At 49.4% G+C, this 22516-nt stretch overlaps 1 protein-coding gene across 2 annotated transcripts in view; it reads left to right on the top strand.

Moving 5' to 3' along the window:
* LOC116958314 (immunoglobulin-like and fibronectin type III domain-containing protein 1) overlaps positions 1–22516 on the top strand; it is a 70382-nt gene that overhangs the window by 3186 nt on the left and 44680 nt on the right. The window contains exons 2-9 of one of the 2 annotated variants that reach the window (XM_076073686.1): positions 8206–8295; positions 10982–11116; positions 11731–11873; positions 15176–15275; positions 16158–16187; positions 17146–17191; positions 20293–20473; positions 21694–21807. In XM_076073686.1, the coding sequence (XP_075929801.1) occupies positions 8211–8295; positions 10982–11116; positions 11731–11873; positions 15176–15275; positions 16158–16187; positions 17146–17191; positions 20293–20473; positions 21694–21807 (834 nt within the window). In that variant the 5' untranslated portion in view covers positions 8206–8210. Of the gene's footprint in view, positions 1–8202; positions 8296–10981; positions 11117–11730; positions 11874–15175; positions 15276–16157; positions 16188–17145; positions 17192–20292; positions 20474–21693; positions 21808–22516 lie in introns of both variants that reach the window. The other variant, XM_032980913.2, reaches the window with a different exon arrangement.

The following is a 22516-nucleotide window of genomic DNA, read 5'->3' as shown; positions in this document are numbered from 1 at the left end:
AAGGAATCACGTCTGCATTAACCACACTGATTGGTCCACACCAGAGACAGCTTGCATTCTGACCACAAGCATTGTGGTTACTGCAGACATGGTTCTTTGTAAAATATTTAAATTTGGTGTTCGAACATCTCAACACAGCTGTTTTGTTGCCAGAAATAAAGGGAAAAAAAAACTATTCTCATATCTCAACCCGTTTGAGTCTGAACTTTGCATCTCGTGCCGCGTACAATCAATCACACACCTGGGGGTCACCCACGTAACACGTGGTGGGTACTCGAAAACATCGTGGTATTGGTGTTGTACCGCGCCGTGAGATCGCTCCCATTCGCGACTTCTCGTGCAGAGAGCATCAGCGTCGCGTCAGAGAATGGCCCACAGAAGCAGATGTCACAGAACCATATCCGAGATCTCGTCAAGTGATGTTCGATCCACACGAGGGAGCGAATTTTCTCATGCGCCCTGCCAGAGAGAGAGAGAGAGAGAAATGTTCATCGCGTGACAGTCAAACATCTCGGAGCAAAACTTCTGCCGAATCAAGTTCGTTAGGAACAAAAACTAACGTGACATAATGGGTACATGTCATTGGTCATTTGTGACTGAGCTAAGAACATCAACTTTTGACAGCCGGGCAAAGAACCCAGTTTCATCACGGACAGGCTAAAACCTGGAATTCGAACTCGAGTCTCACGGTTGCCCACTCAGTGTCTCTGACCTCACCTTCATGAACACATCGTGTTCATCGTATTCATCGTGTTCATTGTGTTCATCGTGTTCATATGATACGCGGCAGTCGCCCCTGTACGGACACCTGCGGATAATGTGGTTTATTCATAATCAATTCCAACTTAATCGCCGCTTAATTGGGTATTTCAAGAGGCAGTGTAAAAATGATCTCAGATGAGCGATTGTAAAATGTGTTGAAATTATATGAAAAGTAGCCTGCTGTTACATTCGGGATAATTGTAAATGGACACCTCCGATTAGCGCGGTTGGTTACGTATGGTGCGAAAAAAGTTCAACATACCCACAAGTGTGGGAAGTGGTGGTGATGGCTATTGGTAGTGGTGGTGTAGTGATGATGGTGGTGGTTATATTAGTAATAATGTATTAATAGTAAAAATGAGGGATTATTCGCGCCAATTCTTACAGTTGGAAGCTATCCCAAAGACGCAATGACTTGCAGACATAGCCTGCAAGTATTCTTAGCTCTTTCGGTAGTCACGTTGAAGGGAAACAATAAAATAATAAAATATATATAAAACAATAAATATTCTCACGACGTTTCGACCATAACACAAACGGTCTTCATCAGGTGTGTCGGTTTGCATTAATTTATTTTTAAACGGTGTGTTTATTTATTTAAAAAACATCAGCGCCACGCGCAGAGATTTGGCAGTTTATTTAGAAGGATTAGTCCATCTATGTTCTGAAAAGAGGAGGGGGGGAGACGAAAAATTAATGTATGCTGTCTGAAAGCCACTGTAAGCGTGAACAATCAATTAAGACCTGAAATGGTTAATCAAATCTTTCCAATGATTGCTAAGCCAGAATCCATATTCTCGGTTGAAATTGTCTCTGTGCTTGTATATACAATATATATATACAAGCACAGAGACAATTTCAAGCACAGAGACAATTTCAACCGAGAAGATGGATTCTGGCTTAGCAATCATTGGAAAGATTTGATTAACCATTTCAGGTCTTAATTGATTGTTCACGCTTACAGTGGCTTTCAGACAGCATACATTAATTTTTCGTCTCCCCCCTCCTCTTTTCAGAACATAGATGGACTAGTCCTTCTAAATAAACTGGCAAATCGCTGCGCGTGGCGCTGACGTTTTTTTTATAAATAAATACACCGTTTAAAAATAAATAAATTAATGCAAACCGACACACCTGATGACGACCGTTTGTGTGATGGTCGAAACGTCGTGAGAATTTTTATTGTTTTATATATTTTATTATTTTATTGTTTCCCTTCAACGTGACTTTACCGAAAGAGCTAAGAATATGAATTACTGCAGTCACGAAAGCTTTAAATCAAAATTTAGCCGGCAAGTAGTTTCACGTTTTTCACATTGGGCAAATCTGGACCATGACGCCATCACATAATGGCTTATTCGTCGTCTTGCACATCATCAGGGAATCGTTCATGTCCACTGGAAAGCTCACGGCAAAGATGTTTGCAGTTACAATACACCCGCAACATTAACCATGGTGGCTTCCTCGATTCGAACCATAAACCTCTACAAAAAGCGACAGACACGCGACTGTTGGGCCCTGTCAACCACCCCAAATGGTGTTGGTGGCTGGTGGTGGTTAATGGTGGTAGTGATGATGGTGATGATGATGTTGGTGTTGGTGGCTGATGGGTAGTCCTTGGTGGCTGGTGGTGGTTAATGGTGGTAGTGATGATGGTGATGATGATGTTGATGTTGGTGGCTGGTGGGTAATCCTTGGTGGCTGGTGGTGGTTAATGGTGGTAGTGATGATGGTGATGATGATGTTGGTGTTGGTGGCTGATGGGTAGTCCTTGGTGGCTGGTGGTGGTTAATGGTGGTAGTGATGATGGTGATGATGATGTTGATGTTGGTGGCTGGTGGGTAATCCTTGGTGGCTGGTGGTGGTCAATGGTAGTAGTGATGATGGTGGTGATGATGATGTTGGTGGTGCTGGGTGGTGGATAGTCTTGGCGGTTGCGGTAGTGCTGGTGGGTGATGGTGGTGGGGAGGTGGTGGTGGAATGTGGGGGCTGGTGCCGGGGTGGTAGTTCATGGTCTCGTGGTGGCAGTGGAGAAAAACGTGACTCCCTCCTGAGCTCCATGAAAAATGTCAAACACGTGGCGAGGAAGCACGTGCATTTGTCATTCGTTACACGTGACACCGGGCAGCCAGCGCGTGGGGAGGGGTTAGCACAGGAAATGTCAGCCGTAATTGAAACCGATTGCTTATCTTTCCGAGTTACCGAAACGGAATTGCGTGGCTTCTCATCTCCAAGACACTGGGCCGCAACTAAAACTGTGGCCAGGACAGCACGTGCCAGGTGCAGCCACCCCCTCGCCGCATTGTGACCTCGGTGACGAGCAGTCTATCATCTGCACGTCATATCGCATTCCACAGTGCGGGTCTCGAACGCGCATCCATGGGTCTCTGTGCGCGTCTTAATGCGAGCCGTTTGAGAGGCTAATCGTGACCGCGGCGATGCGCGATCCGCGACTCGCATCGCGTTGCGTCTTAAGGGTACGCACGGGGCCTGCATGCGGTGCATCTGCGGGTCTCCAATGTGAGTCCGTGAGTCTCGCTGTGAGTCCGTGGGAAGCCACGGATGCGCACCCGTCGATCACTGCCACCACGCGCGCTGCTGCAGGGTGGGTGGGGGGATCCATTTGGCGACCCCAGCCGCTATCGAATGACCTCTCCAGAATCATCGTGCGACGTCTATATGTGACAGCAACAAAAACCGGTCCGATGCTTTTCGAATTCCTTCCGACAGAAATAATTACTTAGAACGGCGACACTCTGGGTGGAGGGAGAGAGATGAGCGTTGAAATGCGATGTTTTTATTTTTCTCTGGAAGACTTTGCTGTGTTTTTCCAGGATTTTTTTTTCTGTTGCGCGTAGTCACTTTAAGATGTTTTCTTGTTCATGTTTTAGTTTTGTTGCGGTTGCACCCGAGCCAAGAGCCGCATGGCTCACAGGGTTATACCTAGTAAATAAAACTGGGGGGAAAAAAAACCTGAGATTAACGTATTCCTTCGAAGTTGGCGCATCCATCGTCGTCATTGACAGCCGCCATGTATCCACTGCTGGACGGACATCATCCGCGATGTCACAATCCGACTCGCTCCTGCACGCGAGCCAATCTCATCTCTCCATCCTCACGGCGGTCGTATTCTTGGACGCGTTTCCCTCCTTTGGCTGCCACTCTGTCACAATTCTCATCCATTGGCCACGATCATTCCTTCGGGCGATATGTCCCATCGAAGCCCACATTTCGCGCCTCCGATTGGCACGCTTCGCTACATATGGTGCAAAAGAAGTTCAACATGCATGCAGTACATACTTGGTCTTTTGCTCTACAGTCCACGTGGTGTCTCTAACTGGCGTTTGTTCTCTCATTCACCGTCCCTCTTTCTGTATCTCAGTGTAATTCCCAGCATGCATCTCAGCATGATTCTTTGTACACTTTTCAAAGTATTTTTCCCCATTTTGTCACGGTTCGTGATTCTGTATCTCATAGTCGGCAATATGCCCTGATTGAAAACTTTACTCTTTTGGCACCGTTTGTTGCTTTTCTACATCAGATTTAGCTGCACGATAAAACTCGCCCCCTTATATCGTCATTTGAAGTTGGTTAACCCCTTGCACTCTCATAAACTGAACTGTGATCATCGCTGCTCTGAGGTGTGCCAATCGATGGCAGTGTCCTACAACCAGACGTGTATCAACTCACCATCCAACTCGTTTTTGTCTCGTTTTAAAAATCTCAATTTTATTGTTTCTTTTTCTGTCTTGTTTGCATAGAATGTGTTTACTTTATTGACCTCAATGTGACATTCTCACGGTGGCTATAAGTTAACTACCTCGCCTGGAACACAGGAGATCGTACGTTCGATCCCGACACTGACGGCTGTTATATGTGGAGTTTGCATGTTCTCCCCGTGGTCGCATGGATTTTCCTCCGGGTCCTCCAGTTTTTCCCTCCACATTTAGAATGGACATACTTTTAGAGTATTTGGCTGCTATACATTTTCACGAGGTTGAGTTATCATTTGTGGCCAGGTCGCTTCTAAAAAAAGAGTTATTTAGCTCAGCGGGCTTTACCTGCGAAAATAAACAATAGTTTTAGTTTATATGTCGTAAATAATTCACTCTCACACACGCGCAGAATTCAGTGCACGCATTGTGACTAAAATAATTTATGTTAAGTGTTAAATTGATGCCTCATTACACACCCGCCTGCAATCTTGCGATGGGTGATGATATTAAAATGAACGCGTAGGTTTTAGGGCTTTGTGCTGCATGTGTACAGCTCCCCGGTGAGTGATGAGGTTGTTCCACGTGTTGTTCTATTCCCGAAGAAGCTCCCAGCACAAGGATGGGAAAAATCAGACATCGTGCGGAACGACGCGCTATAATGAATATTTAAAACAATGGAGAGTTAATTTCCAAACAAGCGTTAGGGCGACCCTCATTCCACGATCCCATGGCGGGTTACAGTCTCTTCTGATTGAACCGTCGCTGTTGGCTTCCCAACAAAAAAAAGCGGTTCTTATTTTACCCACCCTGGATTGATGATGGGCCGAGTTGACCGCTAGCCAGGATTTTGAATGTTCGTGATGTAAACAATAGCATGGGAATGCGCACACACAGGCTTCTTATGACACCACGTGTATAGTTACGCAACGCACTATTTTTTTTTATCACGTGGCTTTCAATTATGCAACGACGCTGTTTGGCATTTCCTCTCGTGATGAGCTGTGGCACCACCTTTGGCACCGTGTCACCGCCGCCTTGCACGCAGGACGGCGGCTGTGTACTTACGCTTGTAACACTACTCTGGGGTTCTCGAGTTTAAAAGTGTAATATGTTCTGCGCGTGTGTTGAACTTATTTTGCACCGCACGTAGCCGAGACGCGCTAGTCGGAGATGCGGGGAAAAGGACAGCAAACGAAATGCAAAAAGCAGTTCGAAAGAAATAAAGTTTTAAATTTAGATTTCAAAGTGTAAAGCTCCAGTGGCTCATGTGAAGGCGCACAGATGCGATGGCCGTCTATGTTCGATGGTTAGAATGAGTTTACAATCTAGAAATTAGTTTTCAATCTGGAATGACAAACTTACAAACATATCTCAATCCATCAATGCTGTAATACCACGACGATGCTGATGAAGATGATTGCCAGATGTATCTTTTCAATCGATAAATCGTAACGTGATGATATTTTAAACATTGGATTTCAACCTTCTGTCAATCACTCCGCTTAAAAACAATGTTGGTTCTCCAGATCAGAACGCCGCTCTATATCTCTCCGTCTCAAAAATAAAAGCGCCACATATCCGCCACGGTTTCTCGCTCATCGGCCGGCGTCTACCGCCTTTTCCTGTCGGTCTCAATCCTCGCCTCTTCTCCGGATCTGATGTACCCACCCCACCACCGCGTCCATAGAACCCCGGGGTCTTCTATCCGCGTTCGCTTCCCCGCTCCTGTGTCGCGACCCTTCAAGTGAATCCCCCCGCCCCCTCCCCCCCGCCCCGCCGGGCTCATTCCCAGCGAGCGTTTGCCGTCCGGGCCACTGTCGACCTCCGCTCCCTGAACCGCGTTCATCCTCGTCGCCACTTTCTCAAGTCTCTGCATTCTTGTGAGCCGTCGACCGCGGCTTCTACCCCGTAACTAGCCAGCGCAAACTGGCTGGGCATTAGCACGAGCCCTAAAATAAATAAATAAATATTACAAAAATGTGTTAATGATTGAATTCCTTACAACCACTACGCGCCATGGCTCCAATTAAGGTAAAGTGGTGTGAGCGATGCCTCCGATTTCCGCTGATTAATTCCTCGAAGTCTCCACGGGAGAGCTGCTCCGGTCGGTCAGCTTAGCGGTAGGCGGCCGCTGCTTCATGAATCATTCCCTCTGCTTTACAGTTATTCGAATTAATTTTAATAATCACCTGCTCGTGTTACGCGCAATTAGCAACACCCCGGGCTCTCTGACCACAGCACGCGTTCCACGTGTAGCCCTGCCCTAACCTCTGACCGCGCGAGCCAACTTGAAGCCCAACCCTAACGCCAACGAACCTAGTCGATCAGATGCTTGCCAGATCTCTCGCTCTACACTAATTCCTCAACAATCTAGCAAACTAGCCAATATTCCTCCTACACGTAACCCTAACCACACAAGCCAACCAGACCCTAGCCCTACCTGTAGCTGTAACCCGATTCTACTCCGACCCCTAGTACCGACTAAACCCACGCTCCAATTCCACTCCGAACCATAACCGCCAATCCTAACCACGCTAGCCAGCCAAAGAGCACGTAATTTTCATGCCAAAGCCCTTGATCCAGGAAAAGCCTCACTGAGCACCAATGCTCCTGTTAAGGAGGGTTATGCAACATTTTTATGATTGGCCAATTCTATGAATGCAGCTTTTTGGCACGTGGCAGGAAACTGGAGTAGCTGTAGAATACAAAACACCCCATCCATAAGAGGTGATAACACGAATCTCGAGCACAAGCCCCTACAGCTCACCATTACCAAAATAGACAAACCGTATTGGAGCCCTACTGCTAATCCTAACTGCACTAGCCAAGCAGATTCCTCGCACTAACCCGAGCAATTCACCAGAAAATCTGCGCTCCGAACCTCGGCAAATTTCATTCGCGAGTTCCATTCCCGCTCACAGCCAACAGCAGTGACAATTATCCGAACCGGTCTTGGGCCTCCCCGTAGGTCAACTCACCCTCAAATGAGTACCTGGTGCGGTGTGTAAACATCGCCACTGGGGAGACAAAGGCGGCCGGGCGTGGTGTTGGTCACTTCACCCCCTTACAGTATCTGCCCTGTCGGCCGTCATAGATCCTCGCTAACAGCACTTGTCCCAACAGTCTGTTGTAGGCGATATGAGGGATCTATGTCTTTGTATTTACGTATGCAAAGCAGAATCCATGTTAGGCATTACAGTACAGTACACAATGTGAGTGTTGTATGTACTGCATGTATGTTGAACTTCTATCGCACAGTACATAGCCAAACGTATTAATCGGAGGTGCGGGAATGTTGAGGCAGGCAAACATGATCTTGACATTTCCCGATGTTCTTGATAATATGTTCTTGACATTTCCATTTCTATTTTTCGAACAACACAGCTCTTCCTAACAAAACAGCAGTTCTGGTCTCAACAGGCTCTACGCCGTAATGGTGATCACTTTGACACTGATGAAGATGGTTGTGATCACTCTGGTTGTTATTATGATACCGATGGTTGTGGTCACTGACAATGATGGTGATGGTTGTGATTATTATGACAGTGATGATGATGATCGTGGCTGTGTTAATATTTACATTTGATGGTTGTGATTATTTGAACGTTTGATGATCATTCTATGGCTATGACAGCAATTACAATTGTGACATGGCATTGATCGTGACGACAACGACGACTGGTGTGCGTGCGTGTCTCTCTGTGTGCGTGGCCCGCCGAGGCAGCAGCAGCCATGCTCCGGAAGCCACCCGTCATCATCTCGGACGTTCAGCCGAGCAAGGATGGCGTCTCAAATAAAAGCCTCGCACCTCCAAAAGGTGTAGTGCCCTATCCCCCCCCCACCCACCCTCGCCTTGTCCCCCGCCGATTGTGTACATACTTCAAAATGTTTTATTACGCTCGTGACCCATGCATCAGATTTGTATTTCTCAATGAACCCGTGGGATGCTGCCGTGCGGTGATAAGTAGCGCAGGCTCCCGTTTCGCCCGGCACCAGTTCCATTCAATCCCCCCCCGGCGTGATGGCGGTGGGAGGAACGACGGTTTGCGAGTTTCTGGAAATCTCCCCCACGCCTCTGTCCTTGGCGGCAGTAAAGGGTTCGTCGATCGGCTGACTTTGGTGCGTTAAAAGTGCAACTCGGGTGTAAAAAAGTTGACCGACGGGGGCAAGAGTTTGGGGGGGGGGGGGGGGGGGAGTGGGGCGCCTACCGCTCGCTGCATTCAAGGCTTCGTCCATCCACGCTCGTGAGAGAAGTTCCACACTCCCCTCTTGCGAGAGGGCTTCTCACGAGAACTCCCTTGGAGTTGGGAGGCCCTTCCACCAGCAGCGGCTGCGACAGAGAGTCATTTCCAGGGCTGCAACGCTGTACCTTTAATACCCCTTCCATGTCGCTTCGAGCCACAGGCGGTTCTCAAAAGTGCCCGGTCCCCGGCACCGCCACCGGGGTCCTCCAGGTGGACCGCGGGGCCGCGACGCAAATTAAATAATGATGACGATGTATATTCTACCTTTTGTTTTGGACATTAATTCATATTTTACTTATGACATTTAACTTTTGAATAAATTAATTGCGGTAAACTACCCTAATCCTAAGTTCAAAATGTCCCCCCTCCCCCTATATATAAAAAAAAAAAACCTTATAGCTGTATAAACAAAAACAGTCCGTTAATATGAATAATTTAGCATTACTGGGATTGAGAGAGAGAGAGAGAAGTGAATGTGTTTGTGTCACCAGGGGTGGGTGGGTGGGTTGGGGGGTGGGGGGGGGCGCTATGCGGTCCACGGGAATTTTGACATCGGCTGAGCGGTTCGGCGGGCCCAAACAAAGTTTGAGAAACACTGGGCATCGATGCCGGCGACTCGGGGAAGCGTGGTGAGAGACTCTCTCTCGTGGCGGGGAGGTGGGGGGGTCACTCAGTTCCCACCATCTGCCACTCCCTGCTCTGCAAGCTCCGTGCCTCGTTGCGGCAAGCCCCGAATTATTTCGACGCAGGCGCGCGCCCTCGGTATTAATTTAGCCGGCGGGGGAGGGAGATGCGGTGGCGAGCGTTTTATTGCGCCAGCGATGGGTTTACAGCCGCGGCGATGAACCGTCAACAATTTGGCTGAGGCTCCCCTCATCCGCCACTCGGCTATTTTTGGCAAGAAATATTACTCGCGGCAACCCGTGATTGGCGACGATGACGACGACGGCGATGATGACGACGGCGATGATGATGATGAAGAAGCGTGGAGGGCCGACTAACTCGAGAGGGACGGGTGCCACGAGCGGCGGCGTGGAGCGGTACTGGGACAGGCAGCAGTCGTGATGACTCACGTGGCAGTGGCGGTGGTGGAGCGGTTAGCGCTACGCTGCGCTACGAACCCGGCTCACGGCCAACACCACAGTGTCGATTATCTGAACCGGTCCTGGGCCTCCCCCAGGTCGACTCAGCCTCAAATGAGTACCTGGTGCGGTGGTGTGCAAATATCGCCACTGGAGACACAAAGGCGGTCGGGCGTGGTGGGGGCTTCGTTGCACCAACGAGAGTTAAAGAGAGAGAGTGGGCGAAGGGATGGATGAAAGGCGCACACTCGGCGACGAGCGATGCTGGGGACAGGGGGTGAGTGTTCTGGAAGGAACCGGGAGCTAAATAGCACGTGGTGTGTGGCAATGTATTAACGGGGGCTTCATTGCATCGGTGACAGTGACGTTGCTAAGTTGCGTAGTGACGACATTATCAGCTCAGGGGGACCCCAATATTAGATTTTTCTCCCACGGTCACACCTAGGCAATTAAATATCGCGGCTCCCCTTAATGACATCATTACGCTCACGGACTCGAACATTTATCGCTCTAGGGGCACTCCGTCTTCGCAAAATGCAGCTGCTACAGCTCCGTAGCGCCCCATTTGCAATATTACATGACCGCTTTAATTAAATTTGAATAAACTGTGGAACGTAAATGAAAGCATTTTCATGAAAATTAATTTAAACCGCATTTTAAACATGTGTTTTTGTCCTTCGACACGATTGTTGACAAAATATCTCATAGTGGTTGTCAAAGGGGGCCCCAACTCGCAGCTTTGCCCACCAGGTGGGGGTGGAGTGGGCAAGGCACCCCGTGCCACCATGCTCATTAGCTGATTGATTGATAACTCACACGAGAGAGAGAGAGCGAGCTGGAAGGAATTACATTCAAGCAGTGTTGGCAGGAGGTTGAAAGGCTTGGGTGGAGCGGTGGCGCAGTGGTTAGCGACGCTTCGCTTTGAACACGACGACCCGAATTTTGCCATTTCCTGGCGACTATCATCTGAACCGGTCGTGGACATCTCCCTGGTCGACGCAGCCTCAAATCAGCACCCGTACGGTTTGCTCCGTGAAAACATCAGTCACACCCCCCCCTTACCCCTGCCACAGGTGCGGGCAGTCACAGGTAGGCGCTAGCTCAACTCCCCCTTGTGGAGTCCACACGGTGGATCGTTTTGTTGTTAATTTTTGTGTTTCTTGTTGATGCGGCGCAGACAAGGCCCGGCGTAAGCAGTCCTTCACGCTCAACATGGTGGCCTACACCCACCACACGGAGGAGGGCACCGTGCCGGAGGGGCAGAGCGTACCCGAGTTCTTGTCCAAGCCGTACTCCCTCACTCTCATGGAGGGTAAGGCTCCCCCCACCACCACCCCCCCCACCGCCCGCTCGGGACGCGACAAGACGACCTGCGCTCGTCCGACACGGTGCCAGCGGTGGAGCTATCGAGCGTGCGCGTGGTGCAACTGCGCCCAGGGGCTCGCGGGCCAGAGAGGGGCCAGGGGGGGGGGGGTGGCCGGGGGGGTGACGAGGGGGGGCTAGGCCCTGGGTGGACTAAAAAACCCATGGCAACTGGGGTTGCCACCTGTCCTGGATTTTCCAGGATCGCATTCTAATTGTTGAGGCAGCCGCTGTCGTGGGAAATATGCAAGTCTCCCCGGGATGACATGAATAGTCCCAATTTCTGAGAGACGTTATAATAATAATGGTAAGTTTTGTTGTCCTTTCCCCACACATCCGATTGGCACGGTTGGCTAGGTAAGGTGCGAAAAAAGTTCAACACACGTGTGTAGAACTTTTTTTCTGGCCAGCAGGGACGAAAAGGCGAAGCATCCTCTCGAGGGATCCTCTGTAGCTGCCACTAGTTGACGCCCTTCTGCCAGCAGCAGCGTGAGCCAGCAATTGCAGGGATGCACATTCGAGTGCATGTGTGTGACACTGAGCCCCGTGTGTTTGTGTGAAAAGGAAAATCGGCCACCTTCCGTGCCCGAGTCTCTGGGACGCCGACACCCACGGTGACCTGGCAGAGGATTAACGGGGAGCCGGTGGTATCTGGCAGTGACTACAAGGTGCACTATGATCAGCGCAAGGACGAGCACATCATGGAGGTAAGAAACACATGCGCGTGTGTCTGTGCGTGTATGCACTGTATTGTCGGGAGCGGTAGTGTAGTGGTCAGCGCGGTGCGCTACGAGCCCGGCCACCCAAGTTCGATTCCCGCTCGCAGCCAATACCAGTGACGATTAGGTCCCTTCATGAGGTTCAATAGAGGCCTGCAGCAGAAATCCACAACAAAAGAACAGAGCCCGCTTTTGGGCCCCCTTTTGCGTGAGGCCCAGGGCAAATGGACATTTCCCCCCCCCCCCACCCACCACTGGCTTGTGCAACAAAACCGGTGACCCGAGATCGAGTCCCAATTTTGACCAATATCAGTGGAGACCATCCGAAGCGATGCATCCTTAAACTAATTCCTGTTTCTGTGTGAATCTCCCCCGACACCGGGGGAGATTCAGGCAGCGGGGCGTGGGTGCTGGCCACAACTCGATGCCCCTGGTCGTGTGCCATTCCGGCCTATTGTGAGGCCCTCGCGAACATTACTTCTTGGCTACACGGGGATGTTTGTTCACGTAGGGCCATCACGGTGATGCGCGCCGTGATGTGACGGTTAGCACAGGGGACTGCAATTCAGAAGTCACCGTTTTGGATCTCTCAATGGGAACGCTTCTTAAATCCCCCCACCTCTGACCATCCAGCAGTACCAATGTGTGACACCACAGCCAATTCGCAGGTGGCATACGGTGGGGTAAACCGTGGCTATTCCCACCTTTTCCAAGATGTAAGGCCATCGTGGAAGAGAAGGCCAAGATATCCTCAGGTATAGGTGTGTGACCATTATGGCATCTAGTGATGTTATCCTGCCGTCACTCCTTATATTTAAATTGGTCAATGCATTTTTTTTGTTTTTTGGGATAATTTGAACTCATGATCAACTCCTTCGGCTCAAAATATTGATCCAGGAGGGCCTTTTAGATTTTTGGTGGTATTTAAAGTAGTTTTGTTTTACATTTTGGCAAAAAAGCATCATTGCCCATTTGTGAAATCTTTCCAATTCGGGTTGAAAGCGTTTGTGCAGTATTTATGTCCGAATGCAACGAGGATGTGCGATAAATCTCATATGGGTAATCCAACATGATCAAAACTTGAGTATAGAATTGTGTTGATATTAGGATTTTCCCTATGAAATTATACCCGATGAAAATCATACAAATGGAAGTGGACGGTTAGCCGTGCTCTCCCTGGCAGAGCCTGTTGTTTCGTCGTGGTCTAAATATCGCTCTTTTAATATTTCCGATGACATGCACACGTTTGGAAAGTGTTGCAAAATCCATGAATATGCATGATTTGTCTTCCTTGTTTCTTTATATTTGGTGAGATGCCTTCTACAAAATTGATGGAAGGATTATAAGTACCCTTACATCAATTATATACTTATAATAATCCACACATCTTTGTCAATTGACTGCTGGCAGAAAAACTTTCCCCACACCATGTCGATCATGGAGGTTGTTTGACCATGACTGACTGCATCGGCCGATCATCTCAGTCAATCGACCCATGGCACCTGGGTCTGTCCCGTGACCTCCTGCCAGCAGGCGTTCGACACTTCACCTGGCCTTAAAATGCACATAGCCTTGCACAAGTGCCATGGTGACATCACCGCCACTTAGTTGTTGTTCTTTGACCATACTTCACCATGATGCTTAATGCAGTGTGTTGCAGAGGGGGTGGAACCAGCTCTGATGTCAGCCGTGGCTGGGATATTAATTTATCGTGCAGTGCACGCCACTGCCCAACTTATTTCTGGCCATTACTGTATTTTATATAATTCACAATTGCGGGCAACCCAGCCAAGGCAACTTGCTAGTCAACCAACCCCTTTACTCCGGGTCTGCCCAAATTCCCACATTATAGAATTCCCCACAACATCCATATGCCGCTGTTACAATAACCGTATGACAATAATAACGACAAACAATTTGCGTGCAGCGGTTGGCACGAACATCTCCATCAGACCCTTACCTTTGCATTCACCGTGACTTTAAAAACTAAAACGATGAAAGAAAAAAAAGCAAGCCTAACCTTGGAGGCAATGTTAGCTCTGTAAGTATAAATAACCACTCGGGAGATTAATGGGCGGGCAAGTGTCACAACGGTCAGCAGTCTCGACCCTGGCGCATGCCACCAAGAAACAACAACTGCAGCTCGATCCCAGGTTTCAGCCACTGGTGATTGAGCCAGGTTCTCAATTGTGCTGTGTTTTTTAAAAAATCTTAGCCTGGTTACCAATGACTCCCGAAAATGTATGAAGGTAAATTGCAAAGCCTCACCGGGTTTCAATTCTTGTTCAGCAGGATCCTACGTTGGAGTGTTTTGCTAATTTCCTAAAAGAGTGTTTTAGATGTAGGGATAAAAAAATAACTGAGTACCCAGAGAAAACCCATGCATTTAAGGGGATAACAACCAAAGCTCTCCACAGACAGATTCACAACCCACTTGCTGTACTGCAATCTCCAGGCCACCTTTGCAGCCAGCGGGTGAGTTTTATAAATCTGTTTGATCCAGCAACTCCTGCTTACAAAGCCCTGGACCTCAGGCGTGCACCACCACCACCACCACCAGAGCTCTCCCGAGAGTTACACGGAGAATCGGGGCGACTGCCCTGGGCCCCGTGCATTGGGGGGCCCTGCGCTTCGACGTTTACGGTGACAAATGTAATACTTCCGGTTTAGTTTGAAGGCGGTGGGCCCACATGGTGTGAATTGCTCTGGGCCCCCGCACCCCCCTCCCCTTTTTGTACGGCCGTGGCCGCCACCGCACGTGGCTCTAATTTTAGCCATGTGCGACTGGTGCAAGTCCAGGTCAGAGTGTCTCTGTTCTAGAGCCCGGGACAACCGACTATTTAAGTAATATATTACCCTCTACTGATTTATCGGTCCCGTTACGCGACTAATCGGACAACGCGAACGTAGTTGTGATGAAAGGTCGAGCGCCACCTCTTGTTCCCGCACCTCAGACTGGGGGCGATGGGTGGGGGCTTTGTGATGTCATCGGCGTCATCAAGTGCATCACCACCCAGGGCGTGGCTTTCAGGAGCTTTTAGGGAAGCTTCCGGCCTTCACGAAGGCACGTATATGGGAGGCCACACGCCGTTATTAAAATAGAGGCTCGAGCGATCGGTCGCAAAAACTAAAGGTCGTCGATTAATCGACAACATCGACAAATCGAGCCAGCTCTACCATGTTCGGGTGTGTTCGCATCTGTCCAGGCAAAGGGTGTCCTCCTGCGCCCCCTCCCCCCACCCCCCTTTGACTCCGCGTCTTTCTCCCCCCCCCCCCTTCACTCCCGGCAGGTGCCCAAGGTGCTCTCGAAATTCGCCGACACGTACCGCTGCACCGCCAGCAACGTGCACGCCGAAGCCTCCATCGCCGTGGCCCTCATTGCCATCTCACGTGCGTGGGGGGGGGGGGGGGGTGCAGCTGCAGCGGTAGTACGTTGATGCGGCTTAGTTTGAACCGTGGCGGGGAAGCTCTAGCCGAGTGGGATAGAAAATTGAAGCAGCTTAGTTAAAAAAAAAATATCAAAGATGCAGGTGTAGTGGGTTCAGCTGAGTCGCACTCGTAGACTTGGAGGCAGCGCATTTATTTAGTTCCAACACAACGGGATGACGTCACCCTTTAACAAGACAACGGCCTAGGGTGGTAACCACCCTGGCTAACGACATTGGTTACTGAGTAGCTATTAACTCCGGACCCGGGACCAACAACATCCTGCCCGGGTCCACGTGCTGGAAGACTCGCAGAACGGAGATCGTAGACAAAGGGTTTCTTCCCCGGGACGGACAGCCAAGATCCCTCTCGGGACTCAGCTTATATTATTTTTGGCGTGGCGAGCTCCGCCCTTGGCCACACCCCCCATCCAGAACCGTCAGGAAGAACCTGGGTTTGAATCACGTGACCCTCCTAGCCCCCTCTTGGGGGCCCCCCTGTCATTCAAACCGGTCACGTGTCCTCCCGGGTCAACCAGAGTGTCATGACCTTACCCCACCTTCCCCTTAGGTCGGCACACACACACCGTGCCCCCTAGGGCGGGCAATGCACTTACAGCATGGTGCCATCCAGCGATGTCACTCCACGCACACCGTGCCCCAGGGTGATTTGGTGGGAGACAACCTATCCCCGCAGCTACAGTGTCTCTCCACTGAACAATGTTGCATTTTCTATTTTTGGGTAAGTGATCTCCTCTGCAGTTGTGATAATGTCAGGTGTATATATATTGTTGACAATTGAAAAGTCTGCAATGTTGCTGTTTGCCGTCTCTTTGGGCGCATGCAGTCCGCAAGTCAGCGCCACTACAGATGAAAGGTAAGCAGTATTTGTTTAATGCAAAATAACAGCGCCTCCTTCCCCATGTTTGTTTCACCACCAAAATATACAAAGTTTTTGTTAGTTTGTTTGGTACACGTTACCCATCGGCCATACGGCCTTCTGAGAGTGTCTCTTATCTGTAACGTTGGTTCAAAACAAGCACACTCTGGACTGGTTTCAGCATTCAATGACTCAAGTTGCAGAGTCCGGCACGCTGATCCAACGCTGCTGAGCTGCCCCATTTTTGTTAATAGGCAAGGGCCCTTTTTATATTATGTAAAAAAAAAATACCCAATGGCATCCATAACACTGCAGCGATTATAGCGGTTCATATTGAGGCCTGTCCTGTACAAGCACGAAAGGCCACCCACAGGCTCACTATCCATAAAGTGGGAGTTGATCAAGTGGATCAAGCATGTGTCGCGATTACGCTAATTTTGCAACCACCTGTGGGAAGGCAGTGCAACGAATCGTCATACACGCGAAATGTGGGGTTTTCAAGTTTTCTTCCAATTACGATTGCGAGTAATTGGTTTCTGTATAATTAAACCCATAATAACATGAGCGACATGGTGTGGAGACACCTTCATCTACCGGCGGCTTAAAAATTACTGCAAACAAATGTATATTCTGTACGTGTGTGTGTGTACTGTACATAGTGGGGAGTGGTGGCACAGCGGTTAGCGCACTGTGCTACAAACCCGGTGACCCGAGTTCAATTCTTGCTCACGACAAATAACAGCGGCGAACATTTTAACCGGTTCTGGGCCTCGCCTAGGTCGATTCAGCCTCAAATTAGCACCTGGTGCGATGTGCCAACATCACAGCACTTGCCCTAACAGTCTGTTAAAGGCTATAGGGGGGATCTTTGTATCTGCGTGTATGTAATATTGTTCAAGACTTAACCCTCACCCTAACCTGGACTTTATTTTCTTCACGATGACACGACATACAGAGGAGGTCAGTGATGCGGCAGACTTCCGTGCAAAGCTCAAGAAAAGGTAAATAATTTTCCATTTAACACGTAGTCATTCGTGACCAACATTACCCATAATAGAGGTTCTTTAAACCCGCCACCACCGGACACAGACAACTAGTAAGGTTTGTCACGCAAACAAAACATGCCAATTCGTCACTAGTTCAGCACACCGGTGTGTTGGAGAGTAAACCCACAACAACATTTACAATCTGAGCACCCTGACGATTCACCAGTACTCACAACAACCAACTTCATCAGGCGACAGCCAGAATTGTGGAGAAATCCTCCCATTTCGGTCTTTCATATACGAAATAATTTTCTGTAAGGCGTCGTAATATCAAAGGGATGCTGCCCTGGCGTAATGGTTAGGACACTGGACTCGCAGTCCTAGAGGTCACTGGTTTGTTCCACTGGCACAGCTGTTGATATAGTGGGGCCACGTTTCTTAAATCCTCATCCTCTGTCCATCCAGCAGTGTATGCGGGGTACACCATCGTTAGTCGTCGGGTCATCTGCGACGGGGAAAAGTGTGGATACTGCCACCATTTCCGAGATGTATTGTCAACGTGGAAGAGTAGGCCAAATAACTAACTATAAAAAAAAACTATTTTGTATTTTACCAGGTAAAGCCCACTGAGCTCTACAGCTCTTTTTCAGAAGCGACCTGACCACAAATAATAGCTCAACGAAGTGGCTTCTCACGGGTAAATTCATAGCAGCCAAATAAATCTTAATCGCATTATTCTAAATGTGGAGGGAAAAACCGGAGGACCCGGAGGAAAAATCCACGTGACCACGTGGAGAGAGACCGCAAACTCCAAATATACAGCAAAGTGTCAGGGTCGGGATCGAACCCACAACCTCCTGTATACCTGGCGAGGTAGTTAACATCTCGCCGCCACGGCGCCCATCTCGAGGGGTTCTCTTGAGCTCCCCCTAGCGGTGGCTCTTTCGCCAGCAGTGATGCGTGCAAGCAATCGAGCTGCACCTTTGCCTTTCATCAACGACGTCACGCTAAAACGCTGGCACTGACCTACGCCTGTAGTTCAACACTTTGTTTTGCGAGTGGGGCTCGTGGCAGTACAGCGAGTGGATTGGCACCGACCAATCCACGGAATGGTTTTAAAGTGTTGTCCCCCTCACGTGTGGCATTGAGCCATACTGTAGCTAGGGCAGAATGGTCGCGGCCGTTTCCAATTTGCTTTCCTCCACGGTGGTTTTTTTTACAGGTGACACCATCACGAATTTAGCCGCAAGCCTTCACAGATTGGCCACTTTCGTGTTGTCAGACGACTTTCGCAGACAGCCAATGAGGTGGCCTTTGTCAGTTCAGCGCAACATTCACGTTTCTGAACGTCGTTTGACCTCATATGAACAAATGCACTATATGCGTCTGAGAAATACGGGGGCTGTTAACTTTGATGCTGGGCCATTATTAGGCCAACATAGTTTAATAAATTGGCCAATGTTTGACCTATCACTAGTTTTTTCTTGGATCACTACTCTGATTAATATTAGACTATCATTACGAGCGATTTTTGCCATTAGCAGGCCATTATTTAGCCATTATTTGATCCAAATTGAACCATTATTTGGCCGACGTTTGGACACTAAACCTTACAACTTTGGACGGCGCTGGGCCATCACCAAATTAGTATTCGTGCCCTCATTTGTGCAAGATTTGTCCAAAATACGCCCAATCTTGGGACAAGAAACGCCAGAATTCGGGCAGTGCTGGATTATCGCCAGACCACTATATCTGTCATTGTTTGTCCAATAAATCGGCCAGTTTTGGCCCATCACTGCGCCGATGTGGTGGTACTTTTCGCTGGGCAAACGACCAATGAAAAAGTGGCGCGCAGCCAATGCCCTCGTGGTACCTGTGTGATGTCATCTCTGCTCTGCTCCGCAGAAAGAATCGGTGAGGCACGCGCAAACTGCTCGATCCTGCCACGTACAGGCAGCTTTAAGTATTAGCTGTGCAATATATATACGGCTCTCCATGCAGACAATGTTGGAGTGCTCGGTATATATGGACGTCGTCACTGCGTCTCGTTTGGTGGTGGTGGTGCTGTTGTTATCTTGTGTGCCATCGCATGATGTACATTACGGGCGGCAGAAGGCGGTGCAAGCATTGTTGCACTGTGCTTCTGTGCTCCCACGTCCATGCTCCACGCCTTCAACCAAACGCCAATGAAGCAGTTGTGGTGAAGCGTGCGTCAAAGAGCCCCCCCCCCCCCCCCAAGAGCTGCAAGGCTTTGAGAAGGCCCCTCTGCAGCAGTGGACCAATAAAAAGGGGGCTGTACTCGTACACGCGCATTGACAAACAGGGCTGTATATGTGCGTGCATGCAGTGCAGACGTGCGTTGCGTTCTATTGCGCGGGTGCATGGGGCGAAGCGTCCAGTCGTCGTGTTGGTGGCCTTTGTTGGCATGTAAATCAATCAATCAACGACTGATAAATTCGGTGCTCTGTCAAATACGATGTGTATTTAAACTTGGCGGAAGGTGATTGAGTTCCAAAAGAGGCCAAGAGTCAAAGTAAGTTCCTGCTCAAATAAGTAGTTCACATTTGTATGGCCGTGGTTTGCCTGTGTCGAAGAACAAGGGATGGTGACCTCCCAGAAAACTGTCACCTCACTTTATTGACCTGGAGGAATGATGGGCTGGGTCACTCCACAACTGGGATTTGAACCCGCAACCCGGACTGTCTCATCCGTACTCTGTTCCACCAGCATGCCGCAGGTCCCAACTCTTCCATTTCTGCTTCCTTCACCACGCCGCTCCACTTTGGATCTATCTCTCATCATCCCAACTAAAGCTACGCTTTTTTATTTACCGAGTATGAGCCCACTTAGCCACTAGCTCTCTTTCCGAGGTGACCCGGCCATACATAGACAGTGGTTCATACCGTATGTGGGACTTTTAAGTAGCAGCCAATGAATCTAAACTCTCTTCCAGTGTAACTTTTCTCAATTCGACAAACTCTTTGTCTCTTACGCATTCGATGGCGCCGTTTGTTGCTCGTCCCTCGTTTGTTTTCGGGCGTTTGGGCTTTGTGCTCTGCGTCTGCGGTTTGAAAACAGAAAAAAAAACACCCCACTTCCCCGCCACCTCCTCGCAGGGTTGAAGAAGAGAAGGTCCCAGAGAAGACGTTCGACGAGAAGGAGGTGTGGGACATCCTCATGAGCGCCGACAGGAAGGACTACGAGGCCATCTGCTTCAAGTACGGCATCAAGGACTTCCGCGGCATGCTGCGTCGCCTGCAGGCCATGAAGGAGGCCAAAGAGGAGGAGGAGGAAAATGTACGCGCTCATGTGTGTGTGTGCACCCATTTGTGTGTGTGTGTGTCTGTCTGTGTGTGTGTGCCTGTTTGTGTGTGTGGAGTGATGGTGTAGCGCGTAGCGCGCTGCGCTATGAATCCGGAAACCTGGGTTTGATTCCCGCTCACGGGCCAACATCAGTGACGATTATCTGAACCGGTCCTGGGCCTCCTCTAGGTCGACTCAGCCTGGAATGAGTACTTGGTGTGATGTGTCAACATCGCTACTAGGGAGACAAATGCGGCCGAGTGTGGTGCTGGCCACCCACCCCATCGTGTGCTGTTCCAGCCTTCATAGGTGCTCGCTAACAGCACTTTCCCCAACAGTCTGTAAAGGCTACACGTTGGATCTTTGTCTTGTGTGTTTGTTCTTGTCTCAGGTGGTGCATCTCCCAGTTCTATCAGTCAGTCAACCCATGGCAACTGGGTCTCTCCCGTCAACTTTCGACACATGGTCTCAAAGCGGTCTCGAAGTGCACAAGCGCCTTTGTGACGTCACCGCCACTTAGTGGCAAATGGTGGCTGCTGTTGTTCCTGTGTCGACTCAGCCTCAAATGATTACCTGATGCGGTGTGTGAACATTTGCCACTCAGGTGGCCAAGGCGGCCGGGCATGATCCTGGCCACACCGGTCCATCGTGTGCCTCGCCGGCCTTCATAAGTGCTCGCCAAAAGCACTTGCCCCAGCAGTCTGTTATGGCTCTTTGGGGGATCTTTGTCGTTGTGCACTGCGTGTGCGTGCATTTGAGAAGCGGCGGCAGAGTGCTGTATGAATATCGACTGCAAGTGATATCTGAACCTACCGTAGGCCTCTCCTCGAGTGACTTAGGAAGATGCAACCAAAAAACAAGCAGCTCTGGGATGGACAGGCATTGTGTGTTTCTCTGTATTTGTCCTGCGGATATAATGTACGGCTTCAAATCTAGAAATAATGCACGGGTGTTTGTCCATGGCCTAGGGTTGCCACCTGCCCGGGTTTTCCCAGGCCCTCATCTTGTTGAGGAAGCTGTCCTGGGAGAAAAAAAAATTATCGGGACATTAGAGGTCCCATTTTTCGTGTCAGTTTGCGCAGGCAACGCTGTCCACCGCTCGAGACAATGCATTCGCCCTCGTGAAATATTCTTGTTCCCCGTGATCTCCCCCGGCGCGTTTGCACTTTTTGAGGTTGCCAAACATCGCGCGGCGGTTGTGTTCGTCCCGTTAGGAGCTGCAGCTTCGCAAGGCGTTAAAGCACGTGAAGGTGAATGCGGAGGGAACCGCTGTGTTTGAAATCTACATGGGGCGGCTGGATCCCAGCAAGAACCTGCGATTTTTCAAGGTGGGTGATCGCCACAATTCGTCAAATCGCTGCAGGACAGCTGCCGGGTTGGCAGGGAACGCCGGCGTCTCGTCCCACCGCCTCTCCTCTCCACTTGTTTAGCTCTTTTTGCTGTTCCCTTTTCTTACCAGCTTCACATTCCCTATTGCCGTACAAAAACCAGAGGAAGGGCCTTTGCTATTGATGCCCCCAGGATCTGGAATGCTATTGCCAATAAACTGCAACTTGAATCACTACCTATGAGATCTTCACTCAAAACAGCTCTAGAGGAGTTGTACACCCCTAGCTGCCACTGCTATTCAGTGGCCTAAAATATGGCTCTAGGGTTTGGTGTTATAATTTATTTATGTAGTTTATTGTAAAAAAATTCGGTCACAGTCCCTATGATCACTGTTACATTGCATTTATGGCTTTTATTTTGGTGATTTCGAAAAGTTTTTGTGGTTTGGCCATGTTTTTGTTCATTGTAGTACGGAGTTAGACTGATGGCCTAAATCTTAGTTGTCTTGTGGTTGTTGTTGTTGTTTGACTTGCATCCCACTGGGATTTTTGCACACAGCGTTGATGTACGGTGCTATTTCAGGAATATTTTGCTGTTTTTTCCTGGATTTTCTGTTTGCACAGTCACATAGTCACTTTAAGATGTTTTTCTTGTTCGTGTTTTTGTTTTTTGTTTGTTGCGGTTGCACTCGATTCAAGAGCCGAATGG

This window comes from Petromyzon marinus, chromosome 3 (assembly GCF_048934315.1).
Source record: "Petromyzon marinus isolate PM22_M1 ecotype Great Lakes invasive population chromosome 3, UKy_Petmar_22M1.pri1.0, whole genome shotgun sequence".
In the NCBI taxonomy this organism is placed as follows: Eukaryota; Metazoa; Chordata; class Hyperoartia; order Petromyzontiformes; family Petromyzontidae; genus Petromyzon; species Petromyzon marinus.
This window is presented reverse-complemented; position numbering and strand designations above follow the sequence as displayed.